The sequence below is a fragment of the Phocoena phocoena genome, chromosome 13, assembly GCF_963924675.1.
Source record: "Phocoena phocoena chromosome 13, mPhoPho1.1, whole genome shotgun sequence".
NCBI classification, from domain to species: domain Eukaryota; kingdom Metazoa; phylum Chordata; class Mammalia; order Artiodactyla; family Phocoenidae; genus Phocoena; species Phocoena phocoena.
Genome location: NC_089231.1, coordinates 43,705,398 through 43,729,554, shown reverse-complemented (window position 1 = coordinate 43,729,554; position 24,157 = coordinate 43,705,398). Strand labels below are relative to the sequence as shown.

Sequence of the window (24,157 nt, the reverse complement as noted above, 5' to 3'; positions counted from 1 at the left end):
AGAGTGATTTCAGCTCACCCTTAAGCCCTGTCCTCTTATTTCCTTTCCACAGAGTCTTTCCGGCTTCCGGTCTTCCCCACCTGCATCCACTCTGTACAAAGGCTTGACATAGATGCTTGACATAGCCAGCTGGAATTTAAGGCTAAATTTTCCATGTGCAGATAACTTGAAGTTAATATTGTCTAGTTACGCTAAACACACGAGCTAGGTGTGGTTTCACTTGCTCTTGTTGATCTGTATACTTATTTGCAGAATGAGTGGAAAGATTTAGATTTAGGCAGATTATCCTAGAGTCACCTGAAGTAAACTCTCTGGTTTTGTCTGAAAATGTCTTTGTTTCACTTTCATTCTGAAAGGTATCCTTGCCATTTAGAATTTGGGCTTAGCAGTTAATAGGGTATCTTCAAAGGGTTGAAAGAAACTATCTTCTGGCTTCCATTATTTTTGTTGAGAAGTCTGCCATCAGTTGAATTACTGCTACCACTCAAGTAAGTTTTGCCTTCTGTACTCAAGACTGTTTCTCCCTTTGTCTTTGATTTCTAGCAGTTCCACTATGATGCATCTGTATATAGGTTCCTTTACATTTATGTTGTTTGGAATTTACTGAACTACTTGAATCTGTAACTTGTTGTCCATCTTAGAAAATTCTCAGATTCTATACTGCTTCTGCCCTATCCTCTCCCCCTTTCTAGGACTCCAAATAAATACGTAAGACTTTCTCACTGAATCCAGGTTTCTTACCTTTTTTTGGCCTATTTTCCATCCTTTTCTTCTCTTTGCTTCAGTTTCAATTATTTCTCCTAACCTATACTTCTTGTCTCAAAATAAGTCAAACATCCGCTCTGCCTCTCAGCTGCTTCTTCCTAAGTGGGCAAACCTAAGGCAAAGTAGGCCCAAATATCATCTCTCTAGACTTTCTTCTACTGGATTTTGGTCCTCTAATAACAGACTATATTGATAACACTTTGTTTTTAGTAAAACATTTTCTTCTATTGTGTTCTGACTTTTTACTTTTCTCCAGCAGGAGGGCTAAATTACCTAGTCTGCCATAACCAGCATAAGAGTCTGCAATGTGGTTATTTACAGTAGGGTCAATAAGCATAGATCTTCCTTTCTCCCAGGATATAAAAAGGTTATCCAAAATTGTAACTGGGTATCAGACATGAAACATTTAAAGACAAAATTCATTTGTTCATGTATAACACGGCCACCAAGGACTATAGGAACAAAGATTGTCATTCACTTTTAGAAACAAAGATAACGCTTTCTCAGGAAATTGATCTGGCACCTGCTATAATAATATGGTTGGCATTCTTTTTTTTTTTTAAATATCCACCTACCCATCTATTTATTCGACTGCACTGGGTCCTAGTTGTGACGTGCGGGATCCTTAGCTGCAGGGTGTGGGATCCCCAGCTGCGGCACGCGGGACCTTCTAGTTGCAGCATGCAGGAACTTTAGTTGCGGCAGGTGAACTCCTAGTTGTCGCACGTGAGATTCAGCTTCTGACCTGGGATCGAACCCAGGCCTCCTGTGCTGGGTGCACGGAGCCCCAGCCACTGGACCACCAGGGAAGTCTTGGCTGACATTCATTTTCAATAATATGTTAAGTTCTCAGAATTTTTTTAAAAAGGCATCTAATAAATCTATACAGTGAATAGCATGTCTTTATTCTATTTACAGTACATTTGTTATAAATATAATACATTTTTGAAAAGCTTATTTTTAATTAACTTGAGTAGATTTATATTTTAAACAGATCATCTCAATTGTTAAAGTTACATAATAAAGAATATGATAATTTAAATGACAAAAATCTCATATTGTGAAATAGTGCACTGTATGCTGAGATGAATGGGGGGGGAGTCAAACTCTTTCCAAAACTATAATCAAAGCATCAGAAAAAAAAGTTCTTCTTTTTACAAAGTTATGTATAAGCCATAGGAACAACCAGATACTGAAGTATGAAGACCCTATAACCAACGTTCAAAACTGATTTTAGAGAACTGTGTGAAGCAAGACAGCAAAGTCTGTATTTAACACTCTATAGAACTTCACAGTAAAGCTGGAATTTATAGACTAATGGCTTAACAGGAATATTGCCAACAAGGCCTTTTCTTCCTCAAAATCATCTCCTAATGTTCATATACCATTGATAAGTTGTAACAGCAGACTTAGACACTGGTTTTAAGTGGGGCTTAATAAGGTGCATGGATATGCTGAAATTCTGTATTATGAGCATGTAAATTATTACCAGGGATTAAAGAAATACAAAAAAAGAATTTAAGTACTCTCAGTCCAACGTGCTTTGCATCATCAACAAATTGACAAATCAAAAGTATTTTACAGTGATCTAATACCAACCTCCCAAACAAGTTAGGTATTTCAAATACTGCTGTAAAAACCATTCAGTAAAATAAAACTGATTCCTGTGGATTTCAGTACAAATTTGTAAGTTATCACATGTTATTGATGATGATCAGGGCAGGCATGGAGCTCTGCTGACTTGTTTCAAACACTGTAACTTGGTCCGATAACTTGGCAAATACCCTAGGAGTTCCAAGGTTATAAACACCTGTATGGACAAAGCATGCTTTCAGCTGCAAACTGTGAAGCTCCTGGCTTTTAAGATGAAGTTTATATTGTGTTTGTCCAAGCCATGTAAATGATCCATGGATTTCCAATGCTTCTGGGCTAAGGGAGGAGGCAAGTAGTAAGTTGGAGAATTTTTTTCTTCATAAATTTTTTCCCAAAGTCCCAATAACACATCCCTTTCATCTAGCAATTCTATTTCTAGAAATTATTTTATGACACCAACTGTATTAATAACAATAATGGCAATAGCTAACATTACAATTTCTATAATAGCTAAAATTTATTAACACTTACTATGTTCCAGGCACAATGCTAAGAATGAATTATCTCACTTAACACTCGCAACAGCAGCTAGTAAATAATGGAACCTGATTTCAAACCTGAGCTTTTAACCACTTGGTTATCCATACATAAAAATAAATGTGCATATAAGAATGCTTATAATATTGAAATTGTTTATAATACTGAAAAATGGAAAGCAACCAAGGGTCTACCAATAAGGCATTAGCAAATTAATTTATGATACACATAATCATACACAAAATGTTTGGATTTCACACAGCTAACCCAGATCCTGTTTGGAGTGTTATACAATAATAATCAGCATACGCTTCACACTGCTTTTCTAAAAACCCCAAAATTTCTGAATTCTGAAAAGCATCTAGATCTTGGAGTGCCAGTATGGACCAGCATTTTTGTTGTCGTTGTTGTTAAGCATTATTTTATAAATCAGAAAACAAGACAAAAAAAACTTCTATCCTGAACTTGCTGATTTTCAATTTTAGAGTTCTTTATCACCAACAAACTTTTATAAAAATTGTCGTCTCTGGTCAAAATAATTTGCTGCTTTTGGAAATTGCTTTCCATTTGCCAATATTGAAATTCTAAGACAATCTTCGTTAAGTCTTCTCTAACACTTCTTAATACCAAACAAAAAAATAAAGGCATGCCTGAGTAAACTTTCTCTATGTTAGGTAATTATTTGCATAATTTCAAAATATTAAATTGCTTTCAAATCAATCTTTAACTGCAAAATAAACTTGCCCTGAATAAATCTTTACCTTGTTGTTTTATGCCTAAGATCAACTATTACATCGACGTCGGCCTTTGAACAATTGGAAAGTAAAAGAGTCACTGGTACTAAACAAAGGCTGTGGAAAAAAAATAAATAAAAAAGGTTAGCGGGATATTAAAAAACAACAACCAAAAAAACCCCACTTTCTTGAAAATAAAACTTAAGAGTACCTAATAGCATAAGCTCCTCAAAAACAATTAGATTCAAGTAAGGAAAAAAACTGAATTCTAAAATCACTCAAGCCAAATTATTTGCATAAACAAGAAGTAAAACATATTAATACAATGCCTGAATACTAGATACCAGAATATATACATCTACAAAACCATTTTATTTATATTTATTGAAGCTAATCTTAAAAAATAACCAAAATGTTTCTAGGTGGTTATTTCCCAAAATGCAAAACAGAATAATTGCAACTAAGAAAGATCAATGGAGATAAAAAATCATGAAAATGCCAACAACTAATCCTGTTCTCTATGCTTCGTGAAAATTACTTAATTTTGAGAACTGACATTTGCTCTTCTATCAAATTTGCATAAAAGCCATCAAGTTTGGGAGAATATGATAATTATTTCTGTACAGCAAGTTATAAGGAGAGCCCTTTCAAGTAGACACATTTGCTCAGTTAACCTAATTTCTGATCTCACTTTATAATTAGTAAATCACTAAAGCATAGGAGAAAGGACATGGAGTGATAGAAGAGGACCTAATGAACAGACTGGTGCAGATTTAAAATCAAGAACATAATAAATGAACATATCTATGCACAAATGGTTACATACTATTATTGAAAATAGTTTATTAACACAAAGAACAAAGGGAGAGTAAAAAAGAAAAAAGTAATCCTATAAGCTCCCACAAAATTAACTTTAAAATTCTGCTCAGATAATATATTTTATGCTTTCAGAAATTTTATATCCTCTTACTTTCTGAACCATACTGCAAATAACAGATTTCCCTAAACAAAAACTAAAATAATTTCAAAGACTTATTCTTAGATTGTACCGGTGCTATGCCCTTACCTCCTCCACAAACTTCTAACAAGGAAAAGAGGACAGCAAAGACTACCGAATAGGTTTCCAGTCTAGAGCACCCCATTAAGTTAAATTCCAATTGCATAATTTGTAACCCAAAGCAAAACCTCAGAAACTTTGCTATTCTGTTACCATTTGGGCCTCAAATTCTCCATGCTTTATCTAAATGCTTCTAGTAAAAGAAGAAATCAGAACATCTGGATGTTTCTTAGCCCCAAAATCATTACCTTCACTCCTCTACTTCCTCCATTCACTGCTTCAGTGAATAGCACCCCCATCTCCCCAGCAAACCTTAGGCATCATACTAAGTGTTAATAAGTGGGAATGGGGGCTACTGCCTCACTAGCCCCCATTCCCAATTTTCTACTATTCTTCACAAATTCCTGTCAATTTATTTGATTCATATCTTTGTTATCTCTGGTCACCTGCTGTTTCTCATATTCTCATTCCTCTGCTGCCCTGTGTTCCACTGCTATGACCAAACCTCTTCCCTGTCCCACCCCTCCCACATTTCTGTACCACATGAACAACACTCCTCTAGATCCTCAGTCTCCTCTCTTTATATGTCTACATCTTACTTTAACTGAAATTTGGCTGAGTACACAGCTTCCTCTGCAGTCCTCTCAATAACACATGCTGTTCTTCTTCCAACATCTTCCATATCTCTAGCCAGAATGTCTCATTAATATAGTTAATACCACTTCTTGAGTTCTTCCTCCTACCTCTCCTATAAAAACACCTCATTTTTTTGGTCATAAACTACTCCAAGGTTTTTATTCTTTTTTTCTGTCCCCATACTGACAAACTAATACCAGTGACAGTAACTCAGTATAGCAGAGATTCTTTGGGGGAGGGGGAGGGGGAGGGGATGAGCCTTTTGAAATATCTGCTTCACCCTCTTCCCCCCACCTGAAATTCATCTAGTATATCTGTCAAGCAGAGGCCTACCATCTAGAAAGGAAACATTGCTCAAGATTTTTCTTCCATATCATCTTATTGGCTTCATTTTTTAAAAGCTTCTGGATGAGTTTGCTTTCTTCTTTTCAATCCTGAATTTTGTCATCTTTTTGGAGAACTTCACTGTCAAGGTAGACAACTCACTCAACTCCTTCTCAAACCCTTGATCTGTCACCTCCATGACCACCAATACTATTCAAAACTCAGCCATCTAACTTCCATGACCATACTGTGAATTTGTTTTAGTCACCTAAAATAACTGCCTCTGAAATACTACTGAGATTCTCCACTCTCTGACCACTATCTCCAGCTCTCTCACTCAATTACACTTCTGATCTTTAGTTTCACAAGGATGCCCAATCACTTGACCCTCGACTTCACTGATTCGCAATCCTGGTTACTGTGATAATGGTAATTATTGTTTAGCAGTTATTCATTCCCTTCACCTCCCACTGTGCAACGGTGGATCATCCTTGTTGATTGTGAAGGAAAGGCTATTTGGCAATGGAATATTAATGACTCTGATGCAAACAGAAGGCTTAAACGTGCTACTGCAATGTGGCTCACTTTTTGTACTCCAGAGATATGCCATGAGAAGAACATAACCCAGCTAGCTGCTGCCCATTTGGACTGACCCCAAATGTATATGGCACAAACATGAACCCAACCAACCCACAGCCTGAAGCAGAGCTTCAGCCAAATTGTCATTGGCCTGCAGACCCATGAGCGCGGGAATAAATGCCTTGTAAACTACTGAATTCTGGAGTGCGTTCTTACGAAGCATTATTTAGCAATAGAAACGGATACAGATTCACTCTGGTATCATCTGAGGATTTATTTAAAATATATAGACACATAGGTCCTACTCCCAGAGATTGTGATTTAACTGGCCTAAGTATCAGGATTTTCAAAAATTTTTCAGGTGATTCTAATGTGGAGCCAAAGTTGGAAGAAACTGCCATATCTTGTCCTTCTCAAATCTGCCTTGTTCTCACATACTTCCATGCACAGTTTTAATTCTATGATGCTTTATTTTAGCCCACTGCTCTCCTTTTAGTTTAATCAAAACTGTCCTGTTTCACATACTTCCCTGAACTGCCTAGAGTCTATGATGCTTTTTACCATAATAGAAGCACATGGAGAAGTCCTACATATCCCAGCCTCTAAGGCATAGCCAGGGTTTCAACCACTAAGCAGCACCATGGCATCTAAGATATTCAGGAAGTATGTGAAGCAGGACAGGTTTGATAAACAGGGACAAAGTAGAACGGTGGGTTAAAATGAAACATTATGGAATCAAAACTGTCTATGGAAGAGTGGGAAGACAGGTTCACTAGGGATAAAACAAGAAATTTTTTCTCAGCTTTGGCTGTACATTAGAATCACCTGGAGAACTTTAGGTAATCTAGATGTCCAGCCCCCAACCTTCAGCCAATCAGAATCTCTGGGAGTAGGACCAAAGCATCTGTATTTCTTAAATTTCCCCAGGTGACCCCAGTGTGCCTCTGTCAGTCAAAGGCATACAGAATGACTACTGAGCAATTAAGACCTAGACAAAGATTTAAGACCAAAAGTATTTAAAAATAACTTAAATGGCTAAAATCTTTAAAAGTGTGACAACAGAAAGTGTTGCTGAAGGTTATGAGCAGAGGGAACTCCCAAACACTACTAGTGCAATATACGAATTAGTAAAACTACTTTGAAAAAATTCCTAGATAAATGTGGAAAAAAAAGAGGGGAGCAAACACACATGCACCAGGAGATATATACAAGAATATTCAAGAGCAGAAAGTTGAAATATGAAAATAATCCAAAAGTTCATCAACAATAGAGTAGATAAACTAATTCTAATATGTTCAAACATATTCATTTGGCAATGAAAATTCCACAGCTTCGTCAATGGCTGATGAATAACATAATATTAAGTGAAAGAAACTGGACGTAACAAGAATATACTCTGTATAATTCCATTCATAAATAAAGTTCAAAAAAACCCACAGGACTTCCCTGGTGGTGCAGTGGTTGAGAATCCACCTGCCAATGCGGGCGACACGGGTTCGAGCCCTGGTCCAGGAAGATCCCACATGCCACGGAGCAACTAAGCCCATGTGCCACAACTACCAAGCCTGCACTCTAGAGCCCGCGACCCACAACTACTGAAGCCCACAGGCCTAGAGCCCATGCTCCACAACAAGAGAAGCCACCACAATGAGAAGCCCGTGCACCGCAATGGAGAGTAGCCCTTGCTCGCCGCAACTAGAGAAAGCCCACGCAGAGCAACGAAGACCCAACGCAGCCAATAAATAAATAAATTAATTATATATTTTTTAAAAAACCATGACAATCAAAATATAGATATGTAACACTTGGTTGGAAAATTATAAAGAGGAGCAAAGAAATGACTGCTAATACTGGGGATGGACGGGGGAGTGACTGGAAGGGAGTACACAGGGGGCTTCTGAGGTTGCTAGCAATATTCTAATTTCTTCCCTAGATGTGATTATTTGGGTATCAGTTTTGTGAAAAATAATCACTATGGCCACAAGTTTTCATTTTTGAGCACTTTTCTGTGTGTTATATCTCACGATAAAAGGGTTTAAAAATGGTTAGCACCATTTAAGCTACTTTTTAAATATTTCCGATGCTAAGTCAACATCTTAATTTTGCCCAGCACTCCTTCTGTGTGTCCTTGGCCAGCTCCTCATTCCTCTCAGTAGCTGTTCTCAAATTTCACTTTTAAAAATTCTCTACCCTTTATTCTCTTATTTCCTAGATTACTTTGAGTACTTAACCGTGCTTCTATAAACTCCTGAAAAGTGGAGGCATTCCAATAATGTGTAACTTGTTAAAATTTCTCCCTACTTTCATCTTTCCCCGTTTCCATAGTAAGGAGGTCCGTTCTTCAGTCCAAAGCTAATCCTGCCACTCTTTGGTGTATCTTTCCATCTATTAAGGATTCTGTTGCCCTTCCTGTATCCCATCATTTCCTTCAAGACCATAAATACATCCATATCTTACCTAGTAAAACAATAATATTGCATGGCTATCCCCTGATCCCTGTTCATAGCCCAGCTTCTTGAAAGGGTGGTCTACATGAGTATCTTTACTTACTTCCTCCCATTTCTCCTCAACCTACTATATCATGCTACCACCCCCACTATATAATAACATTCTCAAAAGCATGAGCAATTTCTTTACTGTCAGAGCCAATGAACGACTTGTCTGCAGCATTTAAAACTGTTAACCGCTCTCCCTCCTTGAACTGTTCTCACTCCGCCACTGTGATGCCACTTTCTCCTCATTGGTCTTTTCTTCCTAATTGTTTGATTGCTACTTCCCAATCAGTCTTCTTCGTGGACTTTTTCCTTAGCTCATCTCTCAAACACCACTGCTCTATAGGTCACCATTCTCTTTTGTTCTATCCCACCCCATCCCTACCTCTATCCAAGGTGACTTCACCAAAATTTATACCTTCAGTTATAATTCACAGACTAGCTCTAACAGACTTCTCTCCATCTTCTTTTGTATCTGTAAACCAGCCACTTTTTGAAGTGTCATCTGACTTAGGACTTTTTATTTTAGAACCTTAAGTTTATATAATCAGGCTATTTACCAAAGTTATAAATACATCAGTCCCCCAGAAGTTTAACACTTAATAAATCTTAAGTAAATGATGCTGTCTAAATTTAAACTGTTTGATGAGTCTATACTACAGTCATGTCTTAGATTTAATTTCTGTACTTAAAACAAAAACAAAATGACGGTATTTTTTCCTTCTTCTTGACTTAATGATAAACCTGCTCATCAAAAGAAAACTGTTTTTGGCGGTATGCAGGCCTCTCACTGTTGTGGCCTCTCCTGTTGCGGAGCACAGGCTCCAGACGCGCAGGCTCAGCGGCCATGGCTCACGGGCCCAGCCGCTCCACGGCATGTGGGATCTTCCCGGACCAGGGCACGAACCTGTGTCCCCTGTATCGGCAGGCGGACTCTCAACCACTGCGCCACCAGGGAAGCCCCAAAAGAAAACTTTTGACAACTAACTGGCTGAGGAAATACCCATCTTTTAATTACAGCAGCAACATACAGTAATCATAGTAAAGGGTAAATTACTTAAGGGCAATTTCTACAGACTCAATAGTATTCTAAATTGTTTCTTCAGTATCTGGGTTAATGCTATTAATAAATGTGTGTATGTCTGTGTGTGCATGCACACACAGGTGTGTATATTGTAGAAAAATGTTAACAAAAATACATCTCAAACCTTTTTTGATGAAAAGGATGACTAAATGATTCTGGATAGTGAAGACTCGTTCTAATGAGATTAGAAAGCTGCTCTACTGATGGTCTTGAGGAAACTATAGTGTTTTCTGGTCTGAAAAATTTTAATAGTTCCATTTCTGGTGGCTCCTGAGAAAAGAAAAAATATATGACAATAAAAACACTGCCTTGTTAAAATAAAGTATAGCACACACAAACTAAAGAAGTTAAAACCAGTAGAGATAAAGTAAAGCATGAACAATACTTTTTCTGCTGTAAAAACTAACAAACTAACAGTTGAAATCATATGCAATACATACAACCTAGGATAAAAAAACTAGGATCTGTAATCATTTATTCATTCTCTATTTATTATGTGCTGGGGTTAGACTTGGAATCCAGCAACCTCACATATTAGCTCTGTGATCCTGGATAAGTTATTTAATACTTTAAGACAATTTCCTCATATGTAAAAAAGGGGTTTACAATAATAATAATTTCAAAAGTTGCTGTGGTTCTCATCTAATAAAATTGCTTAGTACTTAGGCTATAGATATTCAATTGTATAGCATCTGTTTTAATAGTTGAAAAACTAAAATTGCCTTAAAGAGTCATTTTTGAAAATAGCTTCCTGAGTTTTTACAGATTATAGTGCCTCAACTGTATTAACTGAAGGTTAACATACATGTAAAAGTCTCAACATAGCTAGTGTGAGGCACACTGTAAACATTTCAATAAATATTATCGTCTAAACGAAAATAGAGAATCATGTCCCACTTCTCTAGTATTATTATTTCTTTCTTGGTCATTTTTTTCTCCATTTTCCTTCACCGTCCAGAAAATTTTGATTTTTTAATTTCCTGCTAGCCTAGCTGGATTCTGATCTACACCAAGGACTGGCAAACTACAGCCCATGGGCCAAATTCAGCCTGCCTCCTCTTTATGTAAAGAAAGTTTTATGGAAACAGAGCCATATCTATTTGTTTACACACTGGTTATGGTTGCTTTTGGACTCCAAACAACACAGATGAGTAATTCTGACAAAGACTCTGAGCCAGCAAAGTCTAAAATATTTACCACCTGGCTTTCCTCAGAAAAAGTTTGCTGACCCTTGATTTATACAGCTGCAAAAGCAAGAATTAAAACTGCTTTTGACTTATGAGTGAGAGAAAAGTGACTAGAGGTTTACTCTGGAGGAGGGAAGACTTGTGCCTGGAAGCGAGCAGGAGCAAAACTTCTGGATGCGGGTCATGTTCTCTTTCTTGATCTGGGTCCTCCTTATACTGAAGTGTTCTTCAATTTGTGAAGAGTCAATGACCTAGTCACTATTCTGCATTTACGTTACACTTTAATAAAAAGTCTAAAAAATGTACTATTATTATAATCTAATCATCTAAGAAAAATAAGCTGTTATTTGAGACTTCTAAATTATACTAAATGAATCTCTACATACTACTTACCAGGAGGAACACACACGAACAACGGCCAGAAAAGGATACCAAAAACCTGAAGCTAATTTACTGAGGGAATATTTAGAAGAGCTTCCCTATCTTCTAGCTTAAAAGCAACAACAGGTATTTTTGCAATGAGTGCTGGACAATTTGTACAGTAGTTTTATAATAAGGGTTTGATTCAACCTTATGACAGACAGTCCCATCACAAGAGAGGCAAGGTATAAAGTGCTATTACCCCTGTTTTATATGTAAGCTAAAAGTTTATCAAATTATGCGAGTAACTTGCACTAGGCCATCAATCTGAAAGTCTCTGGGCTCCAAATATATTATTCTTAGTATGATGAACATGCTGCATCTTCCAACTCAGTTAATCATATAAAGAGAATATAAAGTATTTCAAAGGTGAAATACAGAGGAAAAAAAGGATATGCCCTACACAGTATTTTAGTAAAATGGGACTATAACTTGAGTGAATTTTATAGAAATCACTTTGTTTCATTTTCTAGGTGAAAAATCTTGCCTTGAGATGTTCGAAATTATCAAAATATGACAATTTGCAATTAAAACTTGGGACTTTTTTAACTAATCAAATCAGTTTGAGAAAAACAATTTTCTTAAAGTAAGAAACAGATTTGGGTTTAAATATTTACACATACTATGAGAACTTTTGGTAAGATTAAACAGTATTTTAGGAAAAGTAAGAAAATAAACAGTATTACCAGCTTCTGCACAACTCCAGAGGCCATCCTTTACACTGTATGAGAGGCCCCATAGAGTTCTGCAATGGTATGGGCCTGTTAAACAACAAACAAGATAATATAGAGAATATGGTTCCCTTCCTCTCAAGCCAACTGTGAGTTCTAGATTCAATAAAGAATATATCTTAGGAAACCCCAAGATCACAAATGCATCTCAATACTCTTATGAAGTGCTAGTGAATTTTAAAATCAATTTATGTTCACTTCTAATTTTAATCAGCTTTCTGCCACCAAGCCCCAACTCAAATTCTAATATAAAAGCTTGCACAAACCAGATACCTTCAAAAACACAAAAAGCAACCAAACAAAAAACCCCACAAGTTCACAGGAAGGCCCCAAAGCAAACTCTGTCATTACCTGTTTCTGAGGATATGAAAAAGCTTCTTTTCCTATAGTGCGAAGAACAACATGGTGCTGACCTTCCAAAATAAGCTGCTTACTGTCTTCCACTACGTACGCCTAAGAAGTACAAAGCACAAAAATGTTAGCCTGCTTGGCAGTAACCTCAAAAGTAACCAACGCAATATCTGATGGAAAGCAGAGGTATTATGGCTAATATCTATCAATTACCAACACTCATGGCTGTTTCAACATTTCTACTTTTGTTCATTCATTCAATCAATTAAGTATCTGTCAAAATCTGCTCTGCCTCAATATAAAACAGTTGGCCTGGATACGTGAGAGACACTTCTTGAAATCTTTTCCAATTTTCTCTAGAGCGCTTAAGAAACTAGTCCAAAAGAACAGTGCCATACCATAACACAAGTTATTTTCTTTACTGGACTGCCAATATACAGGCAAAAGGCTTTTTCTTTTTTTTCTTTTTTAAAAATATATTTATTTATTTTTGGCTGCGTTGGGTCTTCATTGCTATGTGCAGGCTTTCTCTAGTTGTGGCAAGTGGGGCCTACTCTTCGTTGCGGTGCATGGGCTTCTTATTGCAGTGGCTTCTCTTGCTGCGGAGCACAGGCTCTAGGTGCACAGGCTTCAATAGTTGTGGCTCACAGGCTTCAGTAGTTGTGGCGCGTGGGCTTAGTTGCTCCACGGCATGTGGGATCTTCCCAGACCAGGGCTCAAACCCATGTCCCCTGCATTGGCAGGCGGATTTTCAACCACTGAGCCACCAGGGAATTCCCAAGGCTTTTTCTTATCGTCTTGCTTCTGAAATGCACCAGGGTTTATCATATAATGCAGCAAAATCAGTGAGTACAATCATAAATCCTAGAAGTGGAAATGCCATATCCTTGGAGATCTTAAATTTAAGTATTGATACCTATGCTTAAAAGAGAAAAAAAAAATTTTTTTTCTTCCTATACAATGAACTGATCTCATCTAAATTAAAACACTTACTCCAGCACGTAACTTTTCTTCTTGAACTTCTTCTGTGTTGGAGAAAATAAAATCTGTACATGGCTCTGATATACTGGTACTGTCACACTATGCAAATACAGATGCTTAATTTTTTTTGATAAGCCCAATTTCTTTTACTATTAGATTGAACAGATTCAAAATTACTCAGTCAGAACGCTATAAACATTCCTAAATGTTTATTTTCAATTTCTATACTTATCATGAGTGACAATTTGCCATCCATGGATCATACTTGGAGAACTGCTGCACTAAGGCAGAGGCAGGCCCAGGACCTGCTCAGCACCCATCCATGCACAACCCAGAAATGCAGGAGGAGTTAAATACTTGATGGGGTGACCTTTAATCAAGAGAGGATGACAACTGATAGATAACATCCTGAGACAGGTCGCACATCTTTTCCAATGGTCTCAGGGGCCAAACAAAAGTCACCCATAGCCATGCATAACCCTATAATGCATTCTCTTTCCTGCACAAAGTCTTAGTTTTTCAAAACAAACCTTTATTTTTGGTTAAGATTGGTTATAAGTTATACTATACCTCCTTACCAACTAAATTTTTTTACAAAAATGTTGTCCAAGGTCTTAGTTTTCTCCTGAATCATAATTTTTTAGAGTACTATGTTCCCTATGCATCAACTCCACAACTTAAATGACTTGTCAAGTTTTCTTCCGTTCAAGGTGGTCCTTTGTGCACTATCTAGAGTCTTCACTAAAGAAAATCTACTAGTCACTTCCTCAAATGAGTTGAATAATAAACTTATCATAGCTACTAGCCCCTACCAAATTTAATATCCCATCCTGTAATCTATTCAAACTTCCATTTTCTAACTAAGGAGTATCATAATCTTGGGTAGTTTTCTTCTTCTTCAATGATAATCAGCAATACTAGTAATTGGCTTTTATTCAGGGTGATTTTTTGAAAGATAACCCTGGCCGCCCCGCCCCCACCAAGGTTACTGCGGGCTCAACGATGAGTACAGAATACAGCACACATAACTCAAAATCTTGTCTCACGAATATTACAAATTGTTACATGGCAGGAATCTGTGGAGTGACAGCTACAAATGCTAAAGGTCTACCATACATTTAATGGATGGGTGGTTTACATTAAGGGGCAATGCTACTGAGCCTGAAAACAGGATTCTCTTTTTTTTTTTTGCAGTACGCGGGCCTCTCACTGCTGTGGCCTCTCCCGTTGCAGAGCACAGGCTCCGGATGCGCAGGCTCAGCGGCCATGGCTCACGGGCCCAGCTGCTCCACGGCATGTGGGATCCTCCTGGACCAGAGCACGAACCCGTGTCCCCTGCATCAGCAGGCGGACTCTCAACCACTGCGCCACCAGGGAAGCCCAGGATTCTCTTGATTCTAAGCTCCAAGAACATTTGATTTCAAACTAATAACGTGTAACTTATCTTTTTAACATTAAACACCTTCACCTTCTATAGTCAACGAAAGTATCAATTTGCTTAAGCAGTTTTATTGGAATTCATGTAAAGCCAGCTTGGTTTCAAGAAAGTTTACTTAAAAGTGTGCAGTTTGGTAAAAAGAACACTTTAGAACATCTGAATCAACTTAAAATAACATGTTCTAATCATCTACTATGAGCATGTCTCCATGTTAGGCCTTATATCACAGTACAAAATCAAACCTCCTCACATAGTTCAGGTGACTATCCCTGGGCAAGATCCTAAATTTCACTGTAGAATCATTTCTACAGTGGAAAAAAAAAAAGATACATACTTAAGATACAAAAGGGTGTACTGTGAAAAATAAACCTCTTCTGCATTACAGTTAACTTTAGGGAAGACCAATGCCTAAACAACCTCATTCTGGTCTGCCATGTGTATGTGCAAATCTTAGTTGAATCTGATTTTTTTTAATTAAAATATTTTCAAATAATCTGAAAAATTTCAACAGAGACCAACAATTAGATAATTGTAAAGAATTACTGTTAATTTGGGTGAGACAGTAATATGGTGGGGTAATATTAAACAAGAAAGTCCTCATCTGCTAGAAGTACACATAAAAGCAGATGAAATATGTCATTAAAAATATATACTGCAGCTAAAAAATAAAGGAAGGTAAAAATAAAACAAAGGAATAGGTGAAAATGAACAGCAGCAAATTAGTGGCTGTTGGAGCCTAAGTAATGGGCTCATAGTGCTATTTTTCCTTTTTCAGAGTTTGAAAATGCTCACAATAAAGAGTTTAATAACAGCATTTTTGCTTTCATGGAGCTTATCATGTCTACAACATTCTCAGTACCTCTTACAAGTAATAAGTAACACAGAATAAAGTCATCTAATTTGAATGAATTCTTCCCTTTAGGCAAAAAAAAAGTTATTTTGGAACTGTTGAAAAACTTATAAAACTACTTCAATATTCAAATTGGAAAATTTAAGCAGAGAAAATATAAAGAGCAGCTTACATTTACTCTTCAGCTTAAGAATCAAGTATAAGTGAGGCTTGCTGAAATAATTTAACAACACATACCTTCCACAATACAACAATATTCAAATCCACCTCATTGCACTTCTGAATTAATCTCATAGTGTCCTCTATTGACTGTTTTTCTGTATGCAGAGAAGACTGGGCTTGTGGTTTCTTCAATTCAGAGGATAAACTTCGATAAAAGAAGTCTGCACATGGGCTTGCTGAACTTACTATCTGTTAAAAGAAAATCGTTTGTCTGTATGTGTTTTCAATTAGATATACCCTGCCAAAATTTAAATTTCTACAACTTACATATACCCAAAAGGCTTATTCAGTAATTTCTTATCAATTTGGTTGAATACAAGGAGGCCACCCTAAGACTTGAATACCTAAAATATTTGGCACAAATTACCCTGAATCTTAAAGTTTGAAGCTCAAATTCATAAATCTACACTTCCATGGCACTGGCTTTAACCTTCTAAGTATCCAGGGAGGGTAAATGGGTATCTCTAAGAAAATGAATAAAAAGTGAATTGTTGAGAATCTGACAAACAACATATATATGTATAACTGAATCATTTTACTGTACACTTGAAACCAATACAACATCGTAAAATAACTATACTTCAATTTTTTAAAAAGTGAATTGTTGGGCTTCCCTGGTGGCGCAGTGGTTGGGTGTCCACCTGCCGATGCAGGGGACGCAGGTTCGTGCCCCCGTCCGGGAAGATCCCACATGCCGCGGAGCGGCTGGGCCCGTGAGCCATGTCCGCTGAGCCTGCGCGTCCGGAGCCTGTGCTCCGCAACGGGAGAGGCCACAGCAGTGAGAGGCCCGCGTACCACAAAAAAAAAAAAAAAAAAAAAGTGAATTGTTTAAAGGAAATTATGATTTTTTTAACTATTAAAAATAACAAATATTTCCCATTCAAATACTTGGAAGACTAAGTGATATCCAATGAAACAGAACGAATGAAGACACTGGCATTAACCTGGCTTTTATACTTGAAGGGAGAGAACAAGAGAAAAGATTTTTAAACAGACTCAGAACTACAGAATTTCCCTTAATTAATGACTACTGTGTTTCACAGTAAAATCTCTACACTTAACAATTTCTTGCATTATAAACTATATTATATAGCTGTTAAGCTTCAAGTTAATTATTAAATATTAATAAATACATATATTTTCCCCCTTAGACATGAACTTTTTCTGGTAAACCATTGTCCACATAGTTATCTCATCAACGTGTAGTGCCTGGTGAGTTCTATTTACTCAGATTCATCAAAAGGGAAAATGTCTTTGTTTATGCCATCTGCAGTGCTCCTACACAAAATTATTAACAATAAATATAATAAAAATTACAACCTTGATATAATTTAAGGGTCCTGATGATGTTTCTAGGGAATGTTTTTAAAAAGACACAAACAAAACAAACAACTTAAGTCCTAAAAGCTAAAATTCAACCATTCAGGAAGCAAGGAAGCACAGTGTCCAAAAGTCATACTCATTCTGGAATTATTGGACTTTTGGTGCTCTGGGATATTTCTAAATAGCTGCTTCCTCAAATGGCCAAAAGATAGTACAAAGAGTGGGTCAGATGAAGGCAAATGATAAGCACAATACAAAAGTCTAAGTATGTTTGGAATTATCAAGGAGAAGAACACAAAGAAATAATACTAGTAACAGCACAAAACGACAGGGAATTTGGTCCGTATTTTTCAAAGCAGGTCCCCAAATCACCTCTTCAGATTATCTGCAGAGCTGGATGAAAATGTGTATTCCCAAACTCTACCCAAAGTATGAGCCAGAGCTTTAGAGGTGGGACAGCAAAGCTTTCATTTTTATGAAAATTCTCTAGATAAAAAATTGTGTGCAGAGCTTCCCTGGTGGCGCAGTGGTTAAGAATCCACCTGCCAATGCAGGGGATATGGGTCGGAACCCTGGTCCAGGAAGATCCCACTTGCTGCGGAGCAACTAAGCCTACACGCCACAACTACTGGGCCTGCGCTCTAGAGCCCACGCACCTAGAGCCCGTTCCCCGCAACGAGAAGCCCCACGCACCACAACAAAGAGTAGCCCCCACTCGCCACAACTAGAGAAAGCCCGTGCGCAGCAACGAAGACCCAACACAGCCAAAAATAAAATAAATTTTTAAAAAATAGAGGGTGCAGACTGAACCTCAAGATCACCTCAAAGCTTTAGCAATTCAGAGCCCCAGGTCTCATCCAGTCCCACTGACTGAGAATTTGCATTTTAACAAGATCCCCAGGTGACTTACATGCACATTATTTCAAAGTTTGAAAACCACTCTCAAGGTGGTTGTAACATATAATTATTGGGAGTATCAGTGCCCTAGTCAATAATACATTTAAAATTACCAAACAGCTTATTATTTGGGTCACAGAACCATATGATATTCCCAAATCCAGAGGGTTATCATCTGTTTGTTCCACTGTGACCACGTTCCCAAATAAACAGGTTCCTTCATATAATCCTGTTTCTTTAATCCCAAGGACTAAACTTATTTCATGAGTATCTTACACTCTAAAAGAAAGTTAAATTTAAATAACTAATTAAAATGCTATATTCCATATAGCATTTTTGTTTGCTTTGGGGCATGAAGACAAGTTGCAAAACCCAACAAAGCTGACATGTTCATCCACCAAAGAATTTGGGGATTACTAAAGCAATAGTTTTACCAAAATAGTCAAGATACTCCAGACTGTGACTTTTAAAATCAAACGTTATTGCGCTTATTCGCATACCTGTTCATTTCCAAAGATGATATCTGCAAAGGTATATTTTTCTGAGGACTGTGTAGCAACTAAAAAACAGGAGAGAACAAACTAATCATATCATTGGCATGAAATATAAAATAACCATTTAAGAAAGTGTGACAGTAAAATGAATTTACCTTCTTCCTCCTTACATCGTATTGCCTTGAAGCAAAACTTTCCCTTCTCCCTATTTGCAAGTTTGGCATCTAGGAAGAGAAAAGAGAAAATTTCAAGTATCTTTCTCAGTTTATAACATGGTAAAACCTAATTCATTACTCAGACTTCTTCAGTCACACTGGAAAATATTTCATAATTATAAATAGTGTTTAATGAAAAGCATCTTTGCTTTCCTCTCAATAAAGCAAATCTCATTCAGCTCCTTAAAAAGGTAAGATTAAATTTTCTTGAAATGCACGTTCATATGCACATATATATTCAGATATGTATGACATTATAGATAAACAGAAAATTTGAAAAATTAGAACTTGGCAGCCAGGGAGCCCACAATTCCACCACTCTATCACTTCTGCATGTCCTATCAATATTTTTTTCATATGGAGGATTTATACCAATATTACTATATGCACATATTTGCTATGATGCATTTCCCCACTATTGTGACATATTTTAAAAGCTTATATATTTTAATGACCACAAAATAATCTGAGTTGTAGCTTAATTCACATTAAAGCTCCATTTGATTTTTCTCTATTAAACATAATCTTACAATAAACTGCTCTGAATATATGGATCTTCTTATATTTTGAATTAATTCCTCTGTATAAATTCCAAAAATAAGAATTACTATGAGGCTAGATAAGGGTTTAAACATTTTTTTAAAATCTTTTAAAATACATTGTACAATTCTTTCCAGAAACAGTAAATATTTTGCCAGTTTTGATCTACTCTTACAAGCACTAAGCACTTTCATACTACTAGCAGGATGATAAAATGATGGAAATATTTTGGAAAACAATTTTACAGTATGTATCACAAGTGTGCATATTCTTTTGTTTAAAGTTATATGGGTACGCAAATACACAGAAAAGCCAGTCAACACACAAGTTTGATTACACACAGAAAAACCAGCTTTCCAATAGTAAAGGAAACAAAGAGAAACTTTCAATTCTAGTCTATATGTTTCTGTACTGCTCGAAATTTTGAGTGACCATGTATTCAGGCACTGATTTTACAACTGAATTTTTTAAAAAAGAAAAAATATATACAAATAGAAAAGATGTGGAATAAAAAGATGAGAAAGAATCGATTAACACAGTAATTTCACTTACAGTCATGTAAAGTAATGAAAGCACAATTTAATGCTTACAAAAGTTAATTATAAGAAAGTCATCAACCACCTAAACGAGCTCCAAAGATGGGCACAAGCTGTGGCTATCAGCACAGACCCCTGAGAGGGGCATGAAATGCTAAGGCTGCTGCTGTAGCCACCAAGAAGCCTGTGTGCAAGCACAGGTCACTATCCATACCACCCCGGCTAGGAGCCTGTGCAGCTCGCCACTGCCAGGGTCCCAAGATCCAGGGACAACTTCTCCAGGAGAACATGGTGCGCCTCAGGCTGTTGCAACGTCACGCTGTCCTCTGCCGCTGCAGGCTCGCCCCACATTCCATACCCCTCCCTCCCTCCCCCCGGCCTGAGTGAGCCAGAGTCCCCTAATCAGCTGCTACTTTAACCCCATCCTGTCTGGCAAACAGACGCCCTCAGGCGATGTACACACACAGGTGGAGCCAAATCCAAAGCTGAGCCCCAGGAGCTGTGCGAACAAAGAAGAAAAAGGGAAATCTCTCCCAGCAGCCTCAGGAGCAGAGGATTAAATCCCCACAATCAACTCGATGTATCCTGCATCTGTGAAATACCTGAATAGACAACGAATCATCCAAAAATTGAGGCAATGGACTTTGGGAGCAACTGTGTTTGCTTTCTGTGTCTAATTTGTTTCTGGTTTTATGTTTATCGTAGTTTAGTTTTTAGAGCTTATTATCATTGGTAGATTTGTTTATTGTTTGGTTGCTCTCTTCCCTTTTTTATTTTACATATATATATATATATATATATATATGAGGTTTTTTTTTTCCTTTTTCTCTTTTTGTGTGTGTATGTGTATGCTTCTTTGTGTGATTTTGTCTTTATAGCTTTGCTTTTGCCATTTGTCCAAGGGTTCTGATTGTCCTTTTTTTTTTTTTTTGGTATACTTTTTAGCACTTCTTATCAATGGGGGATTTGCTTTCTTGTTTGGTTGCTCTCTTCTTTCTTTCTCTCTCTCTTTTTAAATTACTTTCTTGTTTTTTTATTTTTAATAATTTTTTCTATTTTAATAACTATTTTATTTTATTTATTCATTTTTTTTCTTTCTTTCTTTCTTTTTTTTGCTTTCTCTCCCTTTTCCTCTGAGCCGTGCGGATGAAAGGCTCTTGGTGCTCCAGCCAGGCATCAGGGCTATGCCTCTGAGGAGGGAGAGCCAAGTTCAGGACACTGGTCTACCAGAGACCTCCCAGCTCCACGTAATATCAAACGGCGAAAGCTCTCACAGAGACCTCCATCTCAATGCCAAGACCCAGCTCCACTCAACGACCAGCAAGCTACAGTGCTAGACACTGTATGCCAAACAACTAGCAAGACAGGAACACAAATCCACCCATCAGCAGAGAGGCTGCCTAAAATCATAAGTTCACCGACACCCCAAAACACACCACCAGACATGATCCTGCCCACCAGAAAGACAACACCCAGCCTCATCCACAAGAACATAGGTACCAGTCCCCTCCACCAGGAAGCCTACACAACCCACTGAACGAACCTTACCCACTGGGAGCAGACACCAAAAACAACAGGAACTACGAACCTGCAGCCTGCAAAATGTATACCCCAAACACAGTAAGTTAGGCAAAATGAGAAGACAGAGAAATACACAGCAAATGAAGAAACAAGGTAACAACCCACAGACCAAACAAATGAAGAGGAAATAGGCAGTCTACCTGAAAAAGAATTTAGAGTAATGAGAGTAAATATGATCCAAAATCTTGGAAATAGAATGGGGAAAATACAAGAAACGTTTAACAAGGACCTAGAAGAACTAAAGAGCAAACAAACCAGGATGAACAACACAATAAATGAAATTAAAAATTCTCTAGAAAGAATCAACAGCAGAATAACTTAGGCAGAAGAACAGATAAGTGACCTAGAAAGTAAAATAGTGGCAATAACTACCACAGACCAGAATACAGAAAAAAGAATGAAAAGAACTGAGGACAATCTCAGAGACCTCTGGGACAACATTAAATGCACCAACATTCAAATTATAGGGGTCCCAGAAGAAGAGAATAAAAAAGGGACTGAGAAAATATTTGATGGGATTACAGTTGAAAACTTCCCTAATATGGGGAAGAAAATAGTCAATCAAGTCCAGGAAGCACAGAGAGTCCCACACAGGATAAATCTAAGGAGAAACACGCCAAGACACACATTAATCAAACTATCAAAAATTAAATACAAAGAAAAAATATTCAAAGCAGCAAGGGAAAAGCAACAATTAACATACAAGGGAATCCCCATAAGATTAACAGCTGATCTTCCAGCAGAAACTCTGCAAGCCAGAAAGGAGTAGCAGGACATATTTAAAGTGATGAAAGGGAAAAACTTACAACCAAGATTACTCTACCCAGCAAGGATCTCATTCAGATTCGATGGAGAAATTAAAACCTTTACAGATAAGTGAAAGCTAAGAGAATTCAGCATCACCAAACCAGCTCTACAACAAATGCTAAAGGAACTTCTCTAGGCAGGAAACAGAGAAGGAAAAGACAAACAAACGCAAAACAATTAAGAAAATGGGAATAGGAACATACATATTGATAACTACCCTATATGTAAATGGATTAAATGCTCCAACCAAAACACACAGACTGGCTGAATGGATAAAAAACAAAACCCATATATACAGTGTCTACAAGAGACCCACTACAGATCCAGTGACACATACAGACTCAAAGTGAGGGGATGGAAAAAGATGTTCCATGCAAATGGAAATCAAAAGAAAGCTGGAGTAGCAATTCTTGTATCAGACAAAACAGACTTTAAAATAAAGACTATTACAAGAGACAAAGAAGGACACTACATAATGATCAAGGGATCAATCCAAGAAGAAGATACAACAATTGTAAATATTTATGCACCCAACATAGGAGCACCTCAATACATAAGGCAAATGCTAACAGCCATAAAAGGGGAAATTGACAGTAAAAGAATCATAGTAGGGGACTTTAACACCCCACTTTCACCAATGGACAGATCATCCAAAATGAAAATAAATAAGGAGGCAGAAGCTTTAAATGATACATTAAACAAGATGGACTTAATTGACATTTATAGGATATTCCATCCAAAAACAGCAGATTACACATTCTTCTCAAGTGCTCATGGAACATTCTCCAGGATAGATTATATCTTGGGTCACAAATCAAACCTTGGTAAATTTAAGAAAACTAAAATTGTATCGAGTATCTTTGCCAGCCACAACACTATAAGACCAGATATCAATTACAGGAAAAAAATCTGGAAAAAATACAAACACATAGAGGGTAAACAATACACTACTAAACAACCAAGAGAACACTGAAGAAATCAAAGAGGAAATCAGAAAATACCTAGAAACAAATGACAATGAAAACACGACGACCCAAAACCTATGGCATGCAGCAAAAGCAGTTCTAAGAGGAAAGTTTATAGCAATACAATCCTACCTCAAGAAACACCTCAAATAAATAACTTAACCTTATACCTAAAGCAATTACAGAAAGAAGAACAAAAAAACCCCAAAGTTAGCAGAAGGAAAGATATCATTATGATCAGATCAGAACTAAATGAAAAAGAAATGAAGGAAACAATAGCAAAGATCAATAAAACTAAAAGCTGGTTCTTTGAGAAGATAAACAAAATTGATAAACCACTAGCCAGACTCATCAAGAAAAACAGGAAGAAGAATTAGAAATGAAAAAGGAGAAGTAACAACTGACACTGCAGAAATACAAAGGATAATGGGAGATTACTACAAGCAACTCTATGACAAAAAAATGGACAACCTGGAAGAAATGGACAACTTCTTAGAAAAGCACAACCATCCGAGACTGAACCAGGAAGAAATAAAAAATATAAACAGGCCAATCACAAGCACTGAAATTGAAACTGTGATTAAAAATCTTCCAACAAACAAAAGCCCAGGACCAGATGGCTTCACAGGCAAATTCTGTCAAACATTTAGAGAAGAGCTAAAACCTATCCTTTTCAAACTCTTCCAAACTATAGCAGAGGCAGGAACACTCCCAAACTCATTCTACGAGTCCACCATCACTCTGATACCAAAACCAGGCAAAAATGTCACAAAAAAAGAATACTACAGGCCAATATCACTGATGAATACAGATGCAAA

The 24,157-nt window shown here is 37.1% G+C and overlaps 1 protein-coding gene across 1 annotated transcript in view; it reads right to left on the bottom strand.

The window, feature by feature from the left end:
• Nucleotides 1-2,459: 2,459 nt before the first annotated feature.
• Nucleotides 2,460-24,157, bottom strand: part of TRAPPC8 (trafficking protein particle complex subunit 8) — an 87,559-nt gene continuing 65,861 nt past the window's right edge. Inside the window, exons 23-29 of the mRNA XM_065889810.1 lie at nucleotides 18,851-18,919; nucleotides 18,702-18,760; nucleotides 15,997-16,170; nucleotides 12,491-12,592; nucleotides 9,926-10,071; nucleotides 3,657-3,746; nucleotides 2,460-2,694 (exon numbers count right to left, since the gene is read on the bottom strand). Of these exons, the coding sequence (XP_065745882.1) occupies nucleotides 2,460-2,694; nucleotides 3,657-3,746; nucleotides 9,926-10,071; nucleotides 12,491-12,592; nucleotides 15,997-16,170; nucleotides 18,702-18,760; nucleotides 18,851-18,919 (875 nt within the window). The remainder of the gene's footprint in view (nucleotides 2,695-3,656; nucleotides 3,747-9,925; nucleotides 10,072-12,490; nucleotides 12,593-15,996; nucleotides 16,171-18,701; nucleotides 18,761-18,850; nucleotides 18,920-24,157) is intronic.